At 47.2% G+C, this 22,465-nt stretch overlaps 1 protein-coding gene across 1 annotated transcript in view; it reads right to left on the bottom strand.

Annotated features, from left to right (window-relative positions):
- Positions 1–2,446: 2,446 nt before the first annotated feature.
- LOC148534404 (uncharacterized) overlaps positions 2,447–22,465 on the bottom strand; it is a 36,224-nt gene continuing 16,205 nt past the window's right edge. Inside the window, exons 7-10 of the mRNA XM_088466608.1 lie at positions 10,707–10,842; positions 9,505–9,611; positions 5,243–5,358; positions 2,447–3,039 (exon numbers count right to left, since the gene is read on the bottom strand). Of these exons, the coding sequence (XP_088322734.1) occupies positions 3,031–3,039; positions 5,243–5,358; positions 9,505–9,611; positions 10,707–10,842 (368 nt within the window). The 3' untranslated portion in view covers positions 2,447–3,030. The remainder of the gene's footprint in view (positions 3,040–5,242; positions 5,359–9,504; positions 9,612–10,706; positions 10,843–22,465) is intronic.

Below are 22,465 nucleotides of genomic sequence, written 5' to 3'. Positions count from 1 at the left end.
ATCCATACTGTATGAGAGGCTGTTGGAACTTCAATTATACTTTAAAGAACTAATGTCAAGTTAAATGTAGCATCTGATTGCTGATAAAAAAGAAATTGTATGTGAAAATGAACGCTGGCTTTGGTCTTTTAATAGAAGCGAGGGGGAGCACTTTTTTTTTTACCTCTCATTGGATGCTTTGGTACTTTTTTGACAGTGTCTGAGACAGTACCAAGGGCCTTGGTTGCTGATCATCAAAAGCATTGTTTGTATCTTTTCTTACCCCTTATGTCCAATACCCTTTTCACACTGAAAATGAAATTACCGGGTGATTCACTTTTACCCGGTAATTTGCTGAACAACCCGGGATTTTCCCTGAGTGATGGATATTATGCACCCAGCATTGTATGTGTGAGAGCGCCAATACTAATGATGGCGGCTGCTGCCGCACATATGTATATATAATAGAGATGAGCGGTTCGGATTCTGTGGAATCCGAACCGCTCCGAACATTGGGGATCCGAGTCCACCCGAACCCTGTTCGGGTGTTCACCGCCTGACTCGGATCCCCGTTCGGGGCCGAACGGCGGCCGCCTGATGTCGGATTCTCACTAGAGAATCCGACATCAGGTCTCCTCGCGTGTAGGGCAGAGCGCAGTGATAGCGCTCTGCCCTACACAGACACAGACACACAGCCGCCAGCGGCAGCTGTGTGTTTGTTACAGCAGCCAATGAGAGTCACACAGACTCTCATTGGCTGCTGCACGGAGGGAGCCGGCTGGAGCTCACACATGAGCTCCGTCTTCCGGCTCCCTCCTCAGCGTGTGACAGAGCGGACGGCGCGGGAGCGGGGATACAGGTAAGTTTTATTTTTTTTATTTTTTTACTTGTCAAAGGTCCGGGGGCGCTACTGGGGGGGGGGGTCTGCACTACTGGGGGGGTCTGCTACTGGGGGGGGGCTATACTACTGGGGGGGCCATACTACAGAGGGGCCTGCTACTGGGGGGGCTATACTACTGGGGGGGGGGTCTGCACTACTGGGGGGGTCTGCTACTGGGGGAGGCAATACTACTGGGGGGGCCATACTACAGAGGGGCCTGCTACTGGGGGGGCTATACTACTGGGGGGGGGGGTCTGCTACTGGGGGGGCCATACTACTGGGGGGGATCTGCACTATTGGGGGGCCATACTACAGAGGGGCCTGCTACTGGGGGGGGGGCTATACTACTGGGGGGGTCTGCACTACTGGGGGGGGTCTGCTACTGGGCAGGGCTATACTACTGGGGGGCCATACTACAGAGGGGCCTGCTACTGGGGGGGGCTATACTACTGGGGGGGGTCTGCTACTGGGGGGGCCATACTACTGAGGGGCCTGCTACTGGGGGGGGCCATACTACTGGGGGGGCCTACTACAGGGGGGGCCCATACTACAGGGGGGGCTACTACTGGAGCAGCCTACTACTGGGGGGGCCTGCTACTGGGGGAGCCATACTACTGGGGGAGCCATACTACTGGGGGGGCATACTACTGGGTGGCATGCTAATGGGGGGCATACTACTGGGGGGGCCTGCTAATGGGGGACATACTACTGGGGGGGCCTGCTAATGGGGGGCATACTAGGGAGCATTCAACTGGGGGCACTGCATAGTGGACCGTACTACTAAGGGGACTGCATAGGGGGCACCACTGCTGGGGGACATTGTGTAAGGGACACCGCTACTGTGGGCATTGTGTAAAAGGGTCACTACTGTGGGCATTGTGTAAAAGGGGCACTACTGTGTGTCGTAACATAAATAAGAGACACTACTTTATGGTGTAATGTGAATCAGGCCCTATGTGCGGTGTAATGCTAATAAGATTGTGCACTGTGACTCCTAGGGCCGTAGCCCACTTTGTAAACAAGTACTGTGACTCTGCTGGCCGTACCCCACTGGGTGGGTGCACTACTTTTCATTTCTGCCACTGCTGTGTGGCAATGTGTCATAGATGTGCTTTATACTGTGGTGTCTGTGTCGTTGTGCCGCTGCTTTGTCGCTTAGTAACCAGTCAGCTCACTGCAACCTTTGGCCAATAATGTTGAAAACAATATTATAAGCTGTGATATGGTCTAAATTGACTGGAAATTAATGTTATTGAGGTTAATAATACTCTAGGAAGAAAAAAAAGACCAATTTATGTGATTTTAGCTTTTTTTGTCAATTTTTGTAAAAAAATACAAATCCAAATCCAAAGCCAGTCACCGCAGTTTGGCAAATCCAAATCCAAATCCAAAGCCGGACGACGAATTAGAACCAAATCCAAATCCGGCAAAAATGGTCCGGCGCACATCCCTAATATATAATAATAATAATGTAGTAAATCTGGCATGCATGGACATTTGAATATGTTGCGTGGTATGTTTTTCCAATTCAATTGGGGAAACCTTGTTTACCCTGCAGTGATTACTGTAGTCGTTAAGGCTTTAATAGTGTAATATTTTAATAGACCATATATAACAATATCATTTCAGCTCGGCTCCAAAGTCCGCGTTAAACTGTAATGCAGTGAGTATGGATTGCTCAGAGGTTTATATATTAGATGCAGAGGTGCAGTCCCAGGATAGTAGCATGGGAACCCCACAGCCTAACACAGGGGTTCCCAACCACGGTCCTCAAGGCACACTAATAGTCCAGGTTTTAGGGATAACCATACTTGAGCATGTGACTTAATTAGTACCTCAGTTATATTGATTTAACCATCTGTGCACAATCATGGATATCACTAAAACCAGGACTGTTAGTGTGCCTTGAGGACCGAGGTTGGGAATCACTGACCTAACAGGTACTATCACCCCTATACCAACCACCAGTCAGTGTAACTTCCTACATCCTGGTATTGGGAAGTGTAAGCCTCTGATAAGGAACCTACTGTATTACACCAGGTAAGGATTTCTTTGGCAGGTGTATCACAATGTCTGTCCAAGTTTACCATTATTTACGTCTTTATGGTGATAAAAATGTAGAAATTTTGTGAAATCCAGAACTTCATCTCATAGCAGTTTAGCAGCATTATTCAGGATTTCTGTGGATAATATGAGAGGTAATCATAATTACAGCATGAAATGTGAAATATTCTTACTTACTGTCTATTAATCTGCATCTCGCTGGGAGTTGTTGAATTGCAGCTCCCTAAGAAGCCTATTCATTCATTACTATTTATGGGGTTCCAGTAAATAATAGGTATCCCCCGAATGTATGTACAGGAGACCGCAGCAAATATTAATCATACAGTGGCGGACAGCACATAGGAGAAAGGCATGGGAGGGGTGCTGCTGCCACACACTAGCCACCCTATACTAATTACCAAATTAGATGTCCTGCAATACACTAGACACACACCATATTGAAAGTCTTGCCAAGCACTAGCCCCCAGCTTGGAGGTCCTGCAATACACTAGCCACAAGAATGGAAGTCATGCCATATACAAGCCACAAGACTGAAAGTCTTGCCTATTCCTTTCTACCAAATTGGATATACTAGACATAAAATCGGGTGTCTAGCCATCAGATTGGAGTGCCTGCCATATACTTGCTGCCAGATTTGAGGTCTGCTTAATACACTAGCAACCAGGTTTAAGGTCCTGCATACACCAGGCACTAGATTGATAGACCTACACTAGTGGCTAGCTTGGATATTGGGCCTGATTCACAGCTGTACGCTATGCCATGGTTTTTGCCTTTGAGCATGCATCCAGATACATTACCATAGTCGCTCGCGACTGCTTTTTATTCGCAGTTTGATTGACAAACAGGAAGCCTTTGCGGGTGGTAACAGGGAATGGCGGCAAAAAAAGCAGGAGTGTCGCAACTGTTTCAGGGTCGTGTCACGCGCTGCATCTGCCATCCCTGATGCAAGTAAAATTTTAGCGATCCTGCGACGGATCTCTGAACATTGATGGTGGCTGGCCCGCATTTCCACTGCTTGTATACCTAAATTTCCGGGTCTGACCTGGAGGGTGGAACAGGGTTCCAAACCGGATCAGACCCAGAATTTAGCTGGAGCGGATCCAGGAAATTCCAGAGTCTGCGCCGTTCACACCGGAGCCCGGTCTGCAGTGACCCGGCTCCTCCAGCGTGGACGCTTGGAGATGACGTCATCTCCAAGCGCCACTGAAGCCGGCCGGGGGAGGGGTAGGATGAGCAGGGGGAGTAAAGCAACAGGCAGTAAATCCTGAGGTTGCCTGTTGCGGAATGGAGTCCTACAATGCAGTGCATTGTGGGAGGTCATTCAGGAAGCATCTGATTTGAGGAGCGATGCTGCAGAACAGAGCTGACAATCGTAACTACAGGTAAGTAAGGGAAAGGGGTAAAGGGAGAGATATTGAGGGGTAAAGGGAGAGACATGAAGGGGGTAAAGGGAGAGACAGAAGGGGCAATGGATAACACAGTTTTTATCTTTCTTTATTAAATACGTATTATATTATTTTGACCCAACTACTTGAAACCAGGACTGCTCAGTAATTATTTTGGTTTAGGAGTGCCTTGAAAAACTTATGGAGGCTCTAAGGGTGCCTCGAACTGAGGGCTCGATGCAGACCCGCTCGCTAGATGCGTTCAGACGCTGCGAAAGTATGCAAATCTGCAATCGCACGGCAAGGCAATAGCATGCCCACTAGGTCTTAGCGTGTGATCGCTCTGTGTATGCAGACCCACCAGCCTGTCTTAAGACACCCATTTTCCCACGTCATGTCCAGGAAGTGTATGCAACCATCGGTAACATTGAGTACCATCGAAAGCGATCGCAGCACTTGTGGCTGGCCATACCCTACCGCGAGCACTGCGAAGGTTTCAGTGTGATTTTCAACCGTGTGACGTGTACTATGACGCTGCGTCTTAATTATGCACGCCTCTGAAACGGCATTGACGCTCAGGTATGCCTGTATTTGCACCACCACTCCTCCGTTTTCATGGACCATCCCGTCACCACCCACAAACGGCTTGTCCTTCCACTCTAGCTAGTGAGCTGTCTATGCCCCACGAGCAAACGCTTCCCGATCGCATGGACTAGTTCACGCACTGCGATGTGTACGCATGCGCAGATTGCAGAAATCGGCTGGCTGCGTGCAAACGCAGCCTAGCGAGCGGGTCTGAATCAGGCCCTGAGAGTGTTTGGAAACCACTGCTTTAGGGTGTTTAAATGTTTCCAAACTAGGCCTTGATTTTTTATGTTATGACGTCGATAACCTCCATTGAATGATTATAAATAATAACAGCAGTCTACTGTACCTTCTTTTTTCTCTTCTTTTTCAAGACCTTCAGTTTTCCACTCTGTTTTAAGATGGCTTTAAATGTAAATGGTGATATCTGGGCTGTGACTTTTATTTTCAGTCGTGGTAACTTTCCTGGGGATAGGATAAGATGTCAGATGATAACAGATAGGCAAAGTAAGCCTGCAATTTACCTTCATAATAATGATGTTCAGACAGTAATTGTCAGCCTGGTATAGTCTGCCAAAACACAATGTCATTAAGGCGCGATTTGTAATATACTATGGGAGAGATGTATCAAGCCTTGGAGAGAGCTAAAGTGGAGAGAGATAAGGTACCAACCAATCAGCTCCTAACTGTCATTTTCTTTAAACACAGCCTGTAAAATGACAGTTTGGAGCTGATTGGTTGGTACTTTATCTCACTCCAGTTTAGCTCTCTCCAAGGTCTAATACCTCCCCTTGTGTACTGTACAATGTAATTTACTAAACTCCAAAAATGTATTTACTTGGACCATTGTAAATTTGTATATATTGTTACATGGATCTCACAATTCTTAAGGAACTGCTTGCGCCGTAGCCTACATATATACGCAGCAAGAAGCGCTTCTGAATCATTTTTGCACGCCCTCTTTCTCACCCTGCTCCTTTTCATGGCTGCTGGTGACATCTTACCCAACCTTACCCAGTCCTGGGCCCATTACATTCCCCATTATTTGTTTACACTCCTCCCTAAAGCTTGCCATTACTTTGTACTATCAATCACTCAAACCTTATCCATTTATCTCCACCATTACCATCCCTCCACTTCTCTTGTGTGACCTCTACTCTTGGGGAACTCATTTGCTCATTCAGCCTCCAGTACCACTACCTGCTTCTACTGTACCTACCAATCTACAGCTCCCCTTCTGTACTATCTTTTCTACTGACTAATGCTCAACATGTCCAAAAGGAATGGGTATGAAATACCGCTGGTTGAAATCCCTACTACAGAAGCCCGATAAGACAAGATCTCGACTAGGGTTGGTAAGTACCCTAACTCTCCTCTCTCCTCATTCTAACCCTCCTTTAGTGGTGCCTAACCCTAAGTCCCCCCCAGGGGGTGCCTAAACCTTACCCTCGTGTCCCGCACCCTAAACCTAACCCTCCCGGGGGGGGATGCCTAGCCTTAACCTCCCCCCAGTGGCATCTAACTCTAACCCCCCCTCCCCCTAGCCTAACCCTGCCGGGGTGTTGCTTAACCCTAAGTCCCCCTGGGAGTCCCTAAACCTAACACCCCATGCGGGTAAGTGCTAAGACACCCGGACTTACCTCGATCGGTCCGGTGTCCTTCTGTATTCCAGCGTCGGGATTAAGATAGGCGTCTGTATTTCGACGCCTATCTAGAGTCTTCCTTCGGGCTTTAGTTATCGGGACATAGGGCCTGATTCAGAGACGCTCGCTGTTTGCGAGCGCTCGCTCTGAATCATGGCGGATTTTTTTTTTTAATTTTCCACCTCCAGGCCGCTCGCATAGCTGTGGGTGACCATCCACAGATTGTGCGAGCGGCCTGGCGATGGTCACGATTATCGGGCTTGCGATGAGACCCTGTGGTAGGGTCTCAGCTCCCACAAGCCTGAGTGATGTCAGTAGGGCCGCCCACAAACGGCAGGCACTCATAAGGGAACGCCTGCGTTTGTGCAGCCACCCCTCCTCCCCGCCTACAAAACAGCCGCAAACTAGACACAGTTAATACTAGACACAACCACATACTAGTCAAGTTGAAACTAGACACAGCAGCAAAATAGTCACAGCTGAAACTAGACACAGCCGCAAACTAGACACAAGCTGAGACTCGACCCAGTCAAAACTTAAGCTGGCCACACACACCAATTTTTTTTTTACCCGATTTGGCCGATTTCGATGAATCCTGAGGACAAATTGTGTAAAATATGTCCAAATCGTGAGTTTCTACTCACGATCACGATGCCAATGCGCGTCCTTGCTCTTCGTACATCGCATCTTCAGATCTGCCGTGCTGTAGGGCAGATTTGCCAATCTGGGACACAATTCACTGGATGCACGATAGATCTTAAGTCAGATTGGACATTTTTTACTCCAAATCATGACCACGACTGCCGGGGGAACTGCCTGGGGAGAGTTCAGGGGAAATCGTACACATCGTGGGATTGAGAACACATCGCTATGTGTGGGCACCTTTAGACCAAGCCGCAGACTAGACACAGCTGCAAACTAGACACAGCCAAGACCCAGCTGCAAACTATACACAGCCAAGGCTATACACAGATGTAAACTAGGCACTTTCCTCCTGTCTCCCTCTGTTCTTCCCCCATTCCTCCCGTCTCCCTCTGTTCTTCTCCCTTTCCTCCCGTCTCCCTCTGTTCTTCCCCCTTTCCTACAGTCTCCCTCTGTTCTTCCCCCTTTCCTACAGTCTCCCTCTGTTCTTCCCCCTTTCCTCCCGTCTCCCTCTGTTCCTCCCCCTTTCCTCCCATCTCCCTCTGTTCCTCCCGTCTCCCTCTGTTCCTCCCCCTATCCTCCCGTCTCCCTCCGTTCCTCCCCCTTTCCTCCCGTCTACCTCTGTTCTTCCCCCTTTCCTCCCGTCTACCTCTGTTCTTCCCCCTTTCCTCCCGTCTCCCTCTGTTCATCCCCTTTTCCTACAGTCTCACACTATTTTTCCTCCTGTCTTCCTCTGTTCATTTGACCCCCTTTCATCCCGTCTCGCCTAACGTTTCAAGGTCCTAAGACCTTTTCGTCAGGATTCAAGAGTGCTGCCTATTCCTTTCCACAGATCGGATAGGTTTCCTTTGGAGGAATAAAACTGTATATATGTATATTGATGCGTGTATATAATATGATGTGTGTGTCTTGCTCCAGTGACACCTACTGTAATATATTCACAGGATTGTTTGAAGGAGGGGGCCCCTAAACAATGTCTTGCCTAGGGCCCCTTGAGGTCTAAATCCGGCTCTGCAGCCAGGACCAAATTAAGGGCCATATGGACCTGGGTCTGAAAATGTTTAGGGGCATATACTGAAAAGTGTAGGAGGTGCATACTTGCCTACCCTCCTGAATTGGCCGGAACCCTCCCGAAAACCGGGTACCTCTCCCGGCCCCCCGTAAAGGCAGGTAAGCCTCCCGGCAGCTGCCGACCCCTTCTGCACCCGCCCCCCCGCGATTACATGAGAATCCCCCACAGTGGAGGGGGCTGGTGACACGATTCACGCCAAACCGCATCATTTTGGCCCCGCCCCCTGCTTCACAATGCTGGTTCTCGGCATTGTGTAGGGGGCGGGGCTAAAATGTGATTCCCATGGCCACGCCCCCCACTCCACCCACAAACGCAGGCCACGCCACCGATTTTGATTATCTGGCTGCCCCCTCCCGGAAGGGGCAGCCAGAACGTCGGCATCTCTGAGGAGGTCTGACCAGTACCATGTGGCCGTGTACATCCCCTGCCGATAGCAACCAATCAGCTACTAACTAGCATTTGTAAAGTACAATCTATAAAATGACAGGTAGGAGCTGATTGGTTGCTATAGACAACTTCCCCACTTGTCCTCTTCTCCACTCTTTAGGAGGCTTGCTACATCTCCCCCACAGCCGCAAACTAGACACCCCTTTTATTAAATTATACTTTTTCAGTTCTCCTCTGCAAATACTGCTCAGTGTAGCCTTATGAGGTGAGGGGACATTGTGACTACATTTACTACATGTGGCCCTTTTGTGTATTAGAAGCTATTTGTTACAGTGGGCAAATTGCGCTTACAAGGATCCAATTCCGAGTTCTATGCAAATTGTGTGCACAAAACTAAATGCACAAGTAGATTTGCTGCTTTGATACACACAAGTATATGGCTGGTGCATACTGTACGTGCACCAGCCATATACTTGGTGCAAATAATACATCAGAAAACAGGCGTATTTATACTTCCAACCAGCGCTGCCCAGCTCGCAGTTCCATCATGGCGCCCTCTCTGAACGTTATCTATGTGAGAACACCATTACAGCCCAGGTACGCCCCTTCAGTCACAAGTGGAGATGTGACTGATACACATGTACTTGAATGATAGTTTGCCTGGTCCTGGAGCAAACACACACGATGGACTCCACACATAGCTGTACATTCAGCTGTGCATCAGCCCCAGGAATACATTTCTCTAGACTTTGCTGAAGTGCAACTGGAAGATGCAATGAATTCTGATAACAGTATAGTAATATAGTAAAGGGAAACCCTGAACTCTGCCAGCCTTGTTCTTGTACAAAGTACTTGTCATCGTAGCACCTTGATTTCTGTCAGTCAGGGCCTCCAGGATGTCAGCGGCTGGCAATTCTCCCAGGCAGTTATCATCAATGTCCAGTTCAGAAAGCTGCTTGGAGTAACGAATCAGACTGGAGGGAAAAAAAACAAAACATTTTTACAAATTTTTTCCCCCTTGCAAAGCTGAAATCATTGATGTGGCTACAATGCACATAAGATGCAAACTTCCGTAATAAGGGCCTGCTTCTGTAAGGATCGGAATTGCAAAGCTGCACTCAGGCTATAGATATATGATATATGCACTCAGGCTATAGATGTATGATGTATGCACTCAGGCTATAGATGTATGATGTATGCACTCAAGCTATAGATGTATGATGTATGCACTCAGGCTATAGATGTATGATGTATGCACTCAGGCTATAGATGTATGATGTATGCACTCAGGCTATAGATATATGATGTATGCACTCAGGCTATAGATATATGATATATGCACTCAGGCAGCTTTGCAGTTTTGATCCTTGCAGATATGGTAATGCACAGGAGGAATCAGGCCCCCTGTGCATTACTTATCCAAGCTGCGTTGTTCAACACAGCATCAGATAATCTGCGTACCATCGGCCGGCTGTTTAGAGGAAGAGGCCAGGAAATCCCCATCACCCGACGGAGATCCTGGCCTCTTCCTTCTCCCCCAACGGCGGCGACACGCCTCCGTTTCGGGTAACGGAGACTGTCGCCACCCCCTCCACGCCCCCAAACGGCAGACGACTGTCAATCACTAACAGTCTGCTGCCAGTTTGCAAGCGGACTCGCAGACCCATTCTGCACATGCGCAGAACGGGTCTGGTGTCTGCGCAGATTCCCAAACATCGGGAATCTGCGTTCAACCTGCACTAGCGTGCACTGCTGAATCAGGTCCTAAGTACGAAACTACGGAAATCGTTACCTGAGACAGAGCATCACGCCATATGGCCAGGTGTATAAGGACACATCTGTAGGGAAATATCTCACACAAATATCTTAAATTTGCCTCAAATATTTTCCATTCTAATCACCATATAAATATATAGAATGGTATTAGAATTAAATAAAGACCTTACTTTGGCTGCTAATCTCTGCCTATGCAGCCAAGATTTTTTTCTACTAGTCTATCTGCAAAAGGAGGAGCAAGTTATTAATATACAGTGTCTATTAGTGTACCTCTGATTATGCAAAACGCTTACTTGCTCAGTAACTGAGAGAACTCCAGCACCCCGATCTCTCGTTCCTTCCCCTTTGCGTCAATCCCATTATCACCCAGATGTAACTTGCTCACCCAGGGCCCAGGAGGTGGCGCAGGTTTATTCTTTTTCTTTCTTCCTAAGAAGATGAAGGTTAAATCTGTCTGACACTATCATTATTATTACATTTTATTTATATATAGCCTCACAAGAGTTTCATAGTAGTGGATGGAACATACAGCAAAAAAATAACATAGTACACATAGGTAATCAGACAGGACAGATATAGGTCAAGTTCAGAACTTTAGAAATATACATAATTGTAATGCACAGTTTAGATAATTCCAATAAAATCAAGGAGAGAGGGCCCTGCTCGCAAGAGCTTACATTCTAGTGAGGAACTAACGGTAATCACATAAAGGGAGAAGCGATTCCTTTGGCTGGAGGGGTTGGGTACAGGATTACAATGGTCACAATGCCGATGGTCAGAATACCGACAGCGGCACCCCGACGATAAAAATCCAGATCTATTTTGGCAAGTATTCTAATCCCAATCCTAACCCACCCCTACTGCAGCCTAACCCTACAGGCCATATTCAATATGGGAGCGAAAAGTCCGCTTTTCGCTCCACATCGGAGGTTAGAGTGGGGATAAAGTATCAGGCGCGTACCCGCTTATCCCGTATTCAATTTAAAAGGAGCGAAAACGGGACCCGGCGAAATAGGATCTGCGAAAAAAACCTGGAATTTTCGGGAAATGTGCCTGGGACCTCCTTAAAGATGTCCAGACATGGGGGATAACTATGGGTAGCCCCATTTTTGTCTGCTGAAGGAAGTGGGGGTTTGTAATAGACGGGCAGGTGCTTTTTTGCGGCTATGAAGAAGTGGAGAAGAATAGCACTTAGATGTTTTTTTGTGAAAAATAACTGTTCCTATAAAATTTGGGTACATGTAAATGGGTGCACGGATATTTTTAAGTCCCTAAAATGATTTTTTAAATTTCTGCAAAAATGCACCTGCCACGATCACCCGCATTGAAGAAAACACCTGCCGCATACTTCCAACCCACTCTGGATTAAATTTACCTATTTTATAAGTTCTTTTTCATGCACAAAGTACAGAACTAGAAACGCAAAGTCATTTATGTGTATTTGCTGCTATTTGATGCCTTGCTGCAGCTCTTTTTGTGCAAATTACTTCATTAATAGATGAAAAGCATGAACCTGTATATCAAGATAGTGGTTATTAAAGAGGATGCTAAATATTGTATGTACTGATGGTACAAGTTGGACATATGTAGCTAAGCTATTTACTAAGCAGTGTTAGGAGTAGGGATGAGCGGGTTCGAATTTCTGAAATCCGAACCCCCCCCCCCCCCCCCCCGAGCCCCCCCGATCCGAGTGAGGCTCGACTTTTCCCGTCTGACTCGGAACTGAAATTGAGGCAAAACATCATCATCCCGCCTTCCGGCGCGGGTTTTGGATTCTATAAAAGGTCCCCGTGTCGGCGCCATTTCTCACTCCGGCTGTGGACAGTGAAGAGGGAGGGTGGGAGCAAGGGCTGGCTGGGCTGTGTTGTCCATAGGGGCTGTGACCACTCAGTCCATAGGGGCTGACTAGGCTGTGTTGTGCTACTGTTGTCCATAGAGGCTGGCTGGGCTGTGTTGTTCTGCTGTCATAGGGGCAGGCTGGACTGTGTTGTGCAGTGTCCCATAAAGGCTGTAGTCCTAGAGGGGTGCTGTAGTGTTGTCCAGGGGATGATCTGTGCATCAGGGGTGCTCCCCCAAAGTGCACTCCTAAAAAAAAAATTTTTTTCCTCTGTTTGTGAATTGTGTGCGCAGTAGCCGCACGTGCATCAGCAAAGTAACGCCAAGCGTGCGCCTGTGTCATAAGTAAAGGGCCGGATGGCTTGTCCGTTAAAGGGTGCTGTAACCCCCAAAGTGCACTCCAAAAAAAAAAATTCTTTTTTTTTCTGTCTTTGTGAATTGTGTGGGCTGTAGCCACACCTGCATCCTCAAAGCAGCAGCGACAAGCGTGCGTCTGTCTGTTAAAGGGTGGTGTAACCCCCAAAGTGCGCTCCAACCAAAATAAAATAATCTTCTTTTTTTCTGTGTTTGTGAATTGTGTGCACTGTGGCTGCACGTGCATCAACAAAGTAAGGATACTGCCTTTGAACCTCTATATACCCCTGCCTATACCTTCTAATATCCTGCCTAAAAACCTCTAAGGATGACGCTAATTTGCGTACGCAGTCATACAGTAAATAAAGACTCAGACCTAGAACCTGTGGTTCCAAAGCACAAAGTATTATTCAAGTTAAAGTACAGCAGTTACACGCTATGATCCTCATATAATCTTAGTGCAAAGAGATTATACAGACCCAAGTACAATTATACATACGCAGCGCTCTCTCTGGTCCAGATGTTAGGCATCAGCAAGAAACCCCTTGTCAATCAGCATTCAGCACGAAGACTAGGAACCCAGGGCCAGAGCACACATATTTATACCCCCCAGAAATAAACAACACAATAGAGAAGTTTGTTGCTAACACCATTGGTCCTAAAGGAGAGGGCATATGTGTCAGAGTTCAGCCGGGGATCGGCCGTCCCTTACCGTCCCGCCGGCTTCCTCTGACTTCCCGGGCAGTCGGGCGGCTGGTGCGGCGACGTGGGAGGTGCTGAGCATTCTCCCTGATGCTGGTGTCTCGGGTGGCCTGGTGCGCGGGGATCGGAGTCCCTGTCATGGGCGCCGCCATGACACTTCCTTTTCTGACTATCCTTCCTTCCCTGACAGTCTGGCCGGTCAGCTGACGCTGTGGACCAATCAGTGGGCTTCCAGGGGTATATATCCGGCTCCTGTGTATCAGGTAGTTGCCTGAACAACCATTGTCGCTGCTAGTGTTACTAGTGGTCTTTCGTTCCAGGTTCCCTTGCTTCCAGTGATCTATTCCTGTGTGCAGCTATATCGTTTATCTCACCAGTGCTTTACCACCTCAGCCTGTGTGCAGCTATAACGTCCATCTCACCAGTGCTTTACCACCTAAGCCTGTGTGCAGCTATATCGTCCATTTCACCAGTGCTTAACCACCTCAGCCTGTGTGCAGCTATATCATCAGTGCTTAACCACCTCAGCCTGTGTGCAGCTATATCATTCATCTCATCAGTGCGTTACCACCTCGCCTGTGTGCAGTATACCTCCATTCCACCAGTGCGTTACCACCGCCGCCTGTGTGCAGTATACTATCCATTTCACCAGTGCTTTACCATCACAGCCTGAGTGTAGTTATACGTACCAAAATCTTCAGCGTTATAATCTCTGGCTGGCTCCAGTACTACTACCCACCTCATTACTGGACTCTGTGGTCCCTACCTACGTGTTACAGTATTGCACCGTGGTGCAATCTTTCTGACCGGCAACCCGGTAGAGTGTGTCCGCAGTGCACACTTCCTTGTACCTCAAGTACAGTGTCCCTACGTGCCCCTTACTGGCACCGACCCTTTGGGCCACGAGTGTTCGTCTCTCCTTTTTCCCGCAGGCTTTGGTCACCTAGTCAAAGGACCGCGACCTGCTTACAAGGTGCAGCTCAAGATTCCGCACCTTTGACTAGGTCTCACCAACAACCAAGACCCGTGGATGCGGAGGTCGTACATTCAGGCCCCTCGCCTCCGTTTACTCCCGCAGCCTCAGGCCTCAGCTTCCAGAAAACCGCCTCCCAGCGTGACAATATGTTACAAGGCATTTAACAGATTGGTTCAAATAGACACGATCCAGCCTCTAACAACTGGTGGTCTCTGGTTTCCCGCCCCATGCAAAAACAGTTGTTCATATAATGTACATTTTGTTGCTTGAAGTCTCTGCGGTCCATAAGTTGAGAATGCATGTTGCGATCTCTCCATCGATATTACCGGAATACTGTAAAATGAGTCCGCATCAGTACAATCCCAAACATGGCTTACTTATCACTTATAAAACCTTAGTTACAAAATAATCTTTATTTCATAGCAATTATAGTAAATGTGCATACTTGAATCTTATACCTTAAAGCTTATGGAACCTTGCATGTGAATATGTAATGTGTGAGTATTTGGGGTTTGATGTAAAGACGCTAGTTAACTTGGGGCAGATGCGTGTGCATGAAGCTAATATTCAGCGTTTTCATACAGGGTCTTCTCCATTCGCTAATATGCGACTAGTTAACAGCGCAATTGTGCGTATTAATGTGTGTATGAGAACACCTAGCAGTGTGGAATGCTGAGCATTATAGTTCCATGACTTGCTCATGCCCCAGCAGCCCCCACCCTTTTCAGGCTCCAAAATACTGGTCTTTGTTCTCCCAGGGCCTGTGTGGATGCAAATTAGCACAGCTACAAGACCCAAACCTCAGATAACACTCTTGGCTTTGAAGTAGGGGTGAGCGGGTTCGGATTTCTGAAATCCGAACCCCCCCGATCCGAGGCAGATCCGAGTCAGGCTCGACTTTTCCCGCCTGACTCGGATCTGAAATCGAGGCAAAACGTCATCATCCCGCCTTCCGAGTCTCGCGGGTTTTGGAACCTATATAAGGTACCCGCGTCGGCGCCATTTTCTCACTCGGCTGTGGACAGTGAAGAGGGAGGGTGGGAGTTAGGGCTGGCTGGGCTGTGTAGTGTAGTGTAGTGTAGTGCAGAGTAGTGTTGTGCTGTGCTGTGCTGTGCTGCTGTTGTCCACTACTTCAAAGTCCATAGGGGCTGGCTGTGTTGTGCTGTGCTGCTGTTGTTAATAGGGGCTGTGTCCACTACTTCAAAGTCCATAGGGGCTGGCTGGACTGTGTTGTGCAGTCAGTTCTCCATAGGGGCTGTGTCCACTCCAAAGTCCTGTGCAGTGTCCCAGTCCTAAAGGGGTGCTGTAGTGTTGTCCAGGGGGTGCTCTGTCCATCAGGGGTGCTCCCCCCAAGTGCTAAAAAAATTATATTTTTTGTGTGTTTGTGAATTGTGTGCGCAGTAGCCGCACGTGCATCAACAAAGTAGTGCCAAGCGTGCGCCTGTGTCATAAGTAAAGGGCCGGCTGGCTTGACCGTTAAAGGGTGCTGTAACCCCCAAAGTACACTCCAGTCCAAACCAAAAAAAAATTATTTTCTGTGTTTGTGAATTGTGTGCGCAGTAGCCGCACGTGCATCAACAAAGTAGTGCCAAGCGTGCGCCTGTGTCGTAAGTAAAGGGTCGGCTGGCTTGACCATTAAAGGGTGCTGTAACCCCCAAAGTACACTCCAGTCCAAACCAAAAAAAAAATTATTTTCTGTGTTTGTGACTTGTGTGCACTGTGGCTGCACGTGCATCAACAAAGGAGCAGCGCCAAGCGTGCGCCTGTGTCCCATAAGTAAAGAGCCGGCTGGCTCATTTCTTAAAGGGTGGTGTAACCCACAAAGTGCACTACTCTCCAGCAAAAATCAAAAAATATTTTCTGTGTTTGTGTGCGCTTTAGCCGCACGTATATATCAATATAACATAAATGGAGGACCAAACTTTCTCCGATAAAAATAAAATAGGGAAAGATCAAGAACCACTTCCTCCTAGTGCTGTTGCTGCTGGGAGTTGTTCATCATCCCAGAGAGGAAGTAGGAACATCACTACTTTTACTAAACAATTGACCCTCCAACAGTCCCTAGCGATGAGGATGAAGTACGACAGCAGTCATCCTGAAGCAAAACGTATAACTGAGGCCTTGACTGCTATGTTGGTGTTAGACGTGCGTCCGGTATCCGCCATTAGTGCAGTGGGATTTAGACAATTGATGGAGGTAGTGTGTCCCCGGTTCCAAATCCCGTCTCGATTCCACCTGCATCCTCAAAGCAGCAGCGACAAGCGTGCGTCTGTCTGTTAAAGGGTGGTGACACCCTCAAAGTGTGCTACACAAACAATAAAAATATTGTTCTTTTTTTTTCTGTCTTTGTGAAATGTGTGGGCTGTAGCCGCACCTGCATCCTTAAAGCAGCTATGACAAGCGTGCGTCTGTCTGTTAAAGGGTGGTGTAACCCTCAAAGTGCTTCAAAAAATAAAAAACTATTTTTTTAATGTGTTTGTGACTTGTGTGCGATGTAGCCGCACGTGCATCAACATAGTAGCAGCGCCAAGCGTGCGCCTGTGTCATAAGTCAAGGGCTGGTTTGGACATCTGGTCCGGACTGAAGGACGTGCCAACAATTTCTGACAAGTCTACTGTCACTGCATATGATACTGTCCTCAATGCAGCAGCGACAAGCGTGCGTCTGTCTGTTAAAGGGTGGTGACAACCTCAAAGTGTGCTACACAAACAATAAAAATATTCTTCTTCTTTTTTCTGTCTTTGTGAATTGTGAGGGCTGTAGCCGCACTTGCATCCTCAAAGCAGCAGCGACAAGCGTGCGTCTGTCTGTTAAAGGGTGGTGTAACTCTCAAAGTGCTCCAAAAAATAAAAAACTATTTTTTTAATGTGTTTGTGACTTGTGTGCAATGTAGCCGCACTTGCATCCTCAAAGCAGCAGCGACAAGCGTGCGTCTGTCTGTTAAAGGGTGGTGACACCCTCAAAGTGTGCTACACAAACAATAAAAATATTCTTCTTTTTTTTTCTGTCTTCGTGAATTGTGTGGGCTGTAGCCGCACTTGCATCCTCAAAGCAGCAGCGACAAGAGTGCGTCTGTCTGTTAAAGGATTACATCGGTGACAGCATCCAAGTAGGCATGTCAGACAGTCCGTACCTGTACTGGCAGGAAAAAGAAGCAATTTGGAGGTCCCTGTACAAACTGGCTCTATTTTACCTGAGTTGCCCCCCCCTCCAGTGTGTACTCCGAAAGAGTGTTTAGTGCAGCCGGGAACCTTGTCAGCGAAAGGCGTAGGAGGTTGCTTCCACAAAATGTGGAGAAGATGATGTTCATAAAATGAATTATCAACTCTTCCAGGGAGACCAGCCTCCAGAACGTACAGAGGGACCTGTGGTTGTGGATTCCAGCGGGGACGAATTAATACTCTGTGAGGATGAGGATGTACACAACACTGAAGAGGGTGAGGAATCGGTGGATGAGAACGACATCTTGCCTCCGTAGAGCCAGTTTGTGCAGGGACAGATTAATTGCCAGCTTGTTTTGTGGGGGCCCAAACGAACCAATCATTTCAGCCACAGTCGTGTGGCAGACCCTGGCGCTGAAATGTTTGGTTTGTTAAAGTGTGCATGTCCTGTTTATACAACATAAGGGTGCGTGGGAGGGCCCAAGGACAATTCCATCTTGCACCTCTTTTTTTTCTTTGCATTATGTATAGTTTGGGGCCTAGTTTTTCAAACTGCCATCCTGTCTGCCACTGCAGTGTCACTCCTAGATGGACCACGTGTTTGTGCCGTCCACTCGTATCTCTTAGCATAGTCATCCAGCTACCTCGGTGCAACCTTTTGGACATAAAAACACTATTGTGAGGTGTTCAGAATAGACTGGAAATGAGTGAAAATTAAGGTTATTGAGGTTAATAATAGCATAGGAGCAGAAAAACCCACAAATTCTGTGATTTTAGCTGTTTTTATGCTTTTTTTCAAAAAAATACAGATCCAAAACACAAAACCCAGAACCCAAAACACGGAAGGGTGGTTTTGGCAAAACCAATCCAGATCCAAAACACGAAGAAAGATCCAGATCCAAAACACGAAAAGTGGCCGGTGCACACCCCTACTTTGAAGGCATTTTATTGTAGGAAGTCTGCTAATGTAAGGTGCTACAAACGACCCTCTTGCTGTATTCGAGCAGGGCCACCTGGAGTGAGAGCAGACGTTATGTCCATGAAGCTTGTCTTCACAGGCTAGTTGTCACGTGGCCATTTGCTCAGTTTAGCTAATGCAATCCAATTTTGACATACTGTACAGCCATTTCTGAAATATATCCTTTAGGGGAATTATAATAATATACACACTTTATCCAGAGCACCCAAACTACGTAAAGTCATGAAATGGGCTTTTGATGAATCGCCGTAACTTATGGCGATGGTCACAGATGCAATCTCAAGATGCTAATAGTAATATCGCCACATGTACTAAAGTGTGAGTTTATCTAAAATTGCGCTTAGGCGGCCATTCGCAAAATGGCGTCATGCGATCTCATTTCCAAGATGGCGTCTTGCGGCCAGTCGCAAGATGGCGTTGCTGCGATCCAATTTTAAACTGATCTGGTCTCAGTCAATAATCCAGCTTCGACAAAAGTAACGCCAAGCGTGCGCCTGTGTCATAAGTAAAGGGCCGGCTGGCTTGTCCATTAAAAGGTGCTGTAACCCCCAAAGTGCACTCCAAACAAAATAAAAAATAATTTTCTGTGTTTGTGAATTGTGTGCACTGTGGCTGCACGTGCATCAACAAAGTAGCGCCAAGCGTGCGCCTGTGTCATAAGTAAAGGGCCGGCTGGCTCATCTGTTAAAGGGTGGTGTAACCCCCAGAGTGCACTCCAAACAAAATAAAAAAATATTTTCTGTGTTTGTGAATTGTGTGCACTGTGGCTGCACGTGCATCAACAAAGGAGCAGCGCCAAGCATGCGCCTCTGTCCCATAAGTCTGTTAAAGGGTGGTGTAACCCCCAAAGTGCACTCCACAAAAAATAAACAATTCTTTTTTTTGAGGATGCAGGTTTTTTTTCTGTGTTTGTGTGCGAAATGTATGCGCAGTAGCTGCACGAGCATTAACACAGCAGCAGCGCCAAGTGTGCGCCTGTGTCATAAGTCAAGGGCCGGTATGGACATCTGGTCCAGACTGAAGGACGTGCCAACAATGTCAATTTCTGACATGTCTACTGTCACTGCATATGATACTGTCACCACTGACAGAATGGTGGAGGAATTATTTTCTGTGTTTGTGAATTGTGTGCACTGTGGCTGCACGTGCATCAACAAAGGAGCAGCGCCAAGCGTGCGCCTGTGTCATAAGTAAAGGGCCGGATGGCTTGTCCGTTAAAGGGTGCTGTAACCCCCAAAGTGCACTCCAAAAAAAATTAAAAAATCTTTTTTTTTCTGTCTTTGTGAATTGTGTGGGCTGTAGCCGCACCTGCATCCTCAAAGCAGCAGCGACAAGCGTGCGTCTGTCTGTTAAAGGGTGGTGTAACCCCCAAAGTGCGCTCCAACCAAAATAAAATAATCTTTTTTTCTGTGTTTGTGTGTGAAATGTAGGCGCAGTAGCTGCACCTGCATCCTCAAAGCAGCTGCGACAACCGTGCGTCTGTCTGTTAAAGGGTGGTGTAACCCCCAAAGTGCACTCCAACAAAAATAAAACATTTTCTTCTGTGTTTGTGAATTGTGTACACTGTACGTGCATCAACAAAGGAGCAGCGCCAAGCGTGCGCCTGTGTCCCATAAGTCTGTTAAAGGGTGGTGTAACCCCCAAAGTGCGCTCCACAAAAAATAAACAATTCTTTTTTTTCTGTGTTTGTGTGCAAAATGTATGCGCAGTAGCCGCACGTGCATCAACACAGCAGCAGCACCAAGCGTGCGCCTGTGTCATAAGTCAAGGGCCGGTTTGGACATCTGGTCTGAACTGAAGGACGTGCCAACAATTTCTGACAAGTCTACTGTCACTGCATATGATACTGTCACCATAGACAGAATGGTGGAGGATTACATCGGTGACAGCATCCAAGTAGGCATGTCAGACAGTCCGTACCTGTACTGGCAGGAAAAAGAGGCAATTTGGAGGCCCCTGTACAAACTGGCTCTATTTTACCTGAGTTGCCCCCCCTCCAGAAAGAGTGTTTAGTGCAGCCGGGAACCTTGTCAGCGAAAGGCGTAGGAGGTTGCTTCCACAAAATGTGGAGAAGATGATGTTCATAAAAATGAATTATCAACTCTTCCAGGGAGACCAGCCTCCAGAAAGTACAGAGGGACCTGTGGTGGTGGATTCCAGCGGGGACGAATTAATACTCTGTGAGGATGAGGATGTACACAACACTGAAGAGGGTGAGGAATCGGTGGATGAGGAGGATGAGGACGACATCTTGCCTCCGTAGAGCCAGTTTGTGCAGGGACAGATTAATTGCCAGCTTGTTTTGTGGGGGCACAAACGAACCAATCATTTCAGCCATAGTCGTGTGGCAGACCCTGGCGCTGAAATGATTGGTTTGCATGTCCTGTTTATACAACATAAGGGTGGGTGGGACGGCCCAAGGACAATTCCATTTTGCACCTCTTTTTTTTCTTTGCATTATGTACTGTTTGGGGCCTAGTTTTTCAAACTGCCATCCTGTCTGCCACTGCAGTGTCACTCCTAGATGGGCCACGTGTTTGTTCCGTCCACTCGTGTCGCTTAGCATAGTCATCCAGCTACCTCGGTGCAACCTTTTGGACATAAAAACACTATTGTGAGGTGTGAGGTGTTCAGAATAGACTGGAAATGAGTGGAAATTAAGGTTATTAAGGTTAATAATAGCATAGGAGCAGAAAAACCCACAAATTCTGTGATTTTAGCTGTTTTTAAAAAAAAAAAAAAAATACAGATCCAAAACACAAAACCCAGAACCCAAAACACGGAAGGGTGGTTTTGGCAAAACCAATCCAGATCAAAAACACGAAGAAAGATCCAGATCCAAAACACGAAAAGTGGCCGATGCACACCCATTAGGAGACAGAGTGAAAAGTGATAAGATGCCAACCAATCAGCTCCCAACTGTCATCTCACAGGCTGTGTTTGAAAAATGACAGTTGGGAGCTGATTGGCTGGCACCTTATCACTTTTCACTCTGTCTCCTAACGCTGCTTAGTAAATAGACCCCTAAATTTGGGTTGGGCCGCACTTGTCTACATTTGATTTCTCTCTCCCGCTCTATCAGAGCCAAAAGCACTCCCACTGACATCACTAGTGATGTCAGTGGGGCCGGACCCAGACGGTAGGCGTTCCCATGGGAACGCCTCCGTCTGGGCAGCCACGCCCCCGGCACGCCCACCAAAGGGGGCGTGTTGTCACTCACCATCGACAGCATGCCCCCTTTGGTGCGAGACCAATAGCGACGGCTTGGCCGTCGCTATTCGGGTCTCGCGCATGCGCACTAGGGCAACATCGGTCTGAATCAGGCCCAGAGTACAGACTTAGCAGAACATACTATGAAGCCTAGGACACAGAGAACATGCAGAGCTGGACATAAACCCAATTTGCACCCTTTTCTCCAGACAATTTCATTTTTTTTTTTGCACTTTGCGCAGTCACCAAAAAGTCTTACACATCGATGGCGATGTCAATGCTAAATAAGAGGCCTTGTGCTAAGAGGAAGGGAACAACAGTTGGGAGGGCATGTATTTGAGTCCACAGTAAAGTAATAACAAATCAAAGGCTCAATATCGCTTATGGTATCAGGTGTGGCAGCATATCAATAATTTGCTTACTGTGGAAGGTGCAGATGTGACATTTAGGGGTCTATTTACTAAGCAGTGTTAGGAGACAGAGTGAAAAGTGATAAGAAAGTGATAAGGTGCCAGCCACAGGTGACTTAATTAGTACCTTAGGTATTTTGATTTAACCATCTGTGCTTAATGGATATCACTAAAACCAGGACTGTTAGTGTGCCTTGAGGACCGAGTTTGGGAATCACTGTTCTACGTTAAAGTCCTTCCTACTATCAGTTTTGGACCCCACCCCCCTAACCTCTTAAATTCAAATTTTATTTTTATGCTAAAATGTTGGTCATTACAAATGATATATTTATTACATAAGAGATTAGAAAAAGTAGATATTTGTACTGTCTATTAATTATTTCACATTTGAATTTACTATAACTATTATTAAATTGGTCTTTAG

This window comes from Taudactylus pleione, unplaced genomic scaffold (genome assembly GCF_031769625.1).
Source record: "Taudactylus pleione unplaced genomic scaffold, aTauple2 ptg000066l, whole genome shotgun sequence".
Taxonomy (NCBI): domain Eukaryota; kingdom Metazoa; phylum Chordata; class Amphibia; order Anura; family Myobatrachidae; genus Taudactylus; species Taudactylus pleione.
The sequence above is the reverse complement of the archived record's forward strand: the minus strand, read 5'-3'. Positions and strand labels throughout refer to the sequence as shown.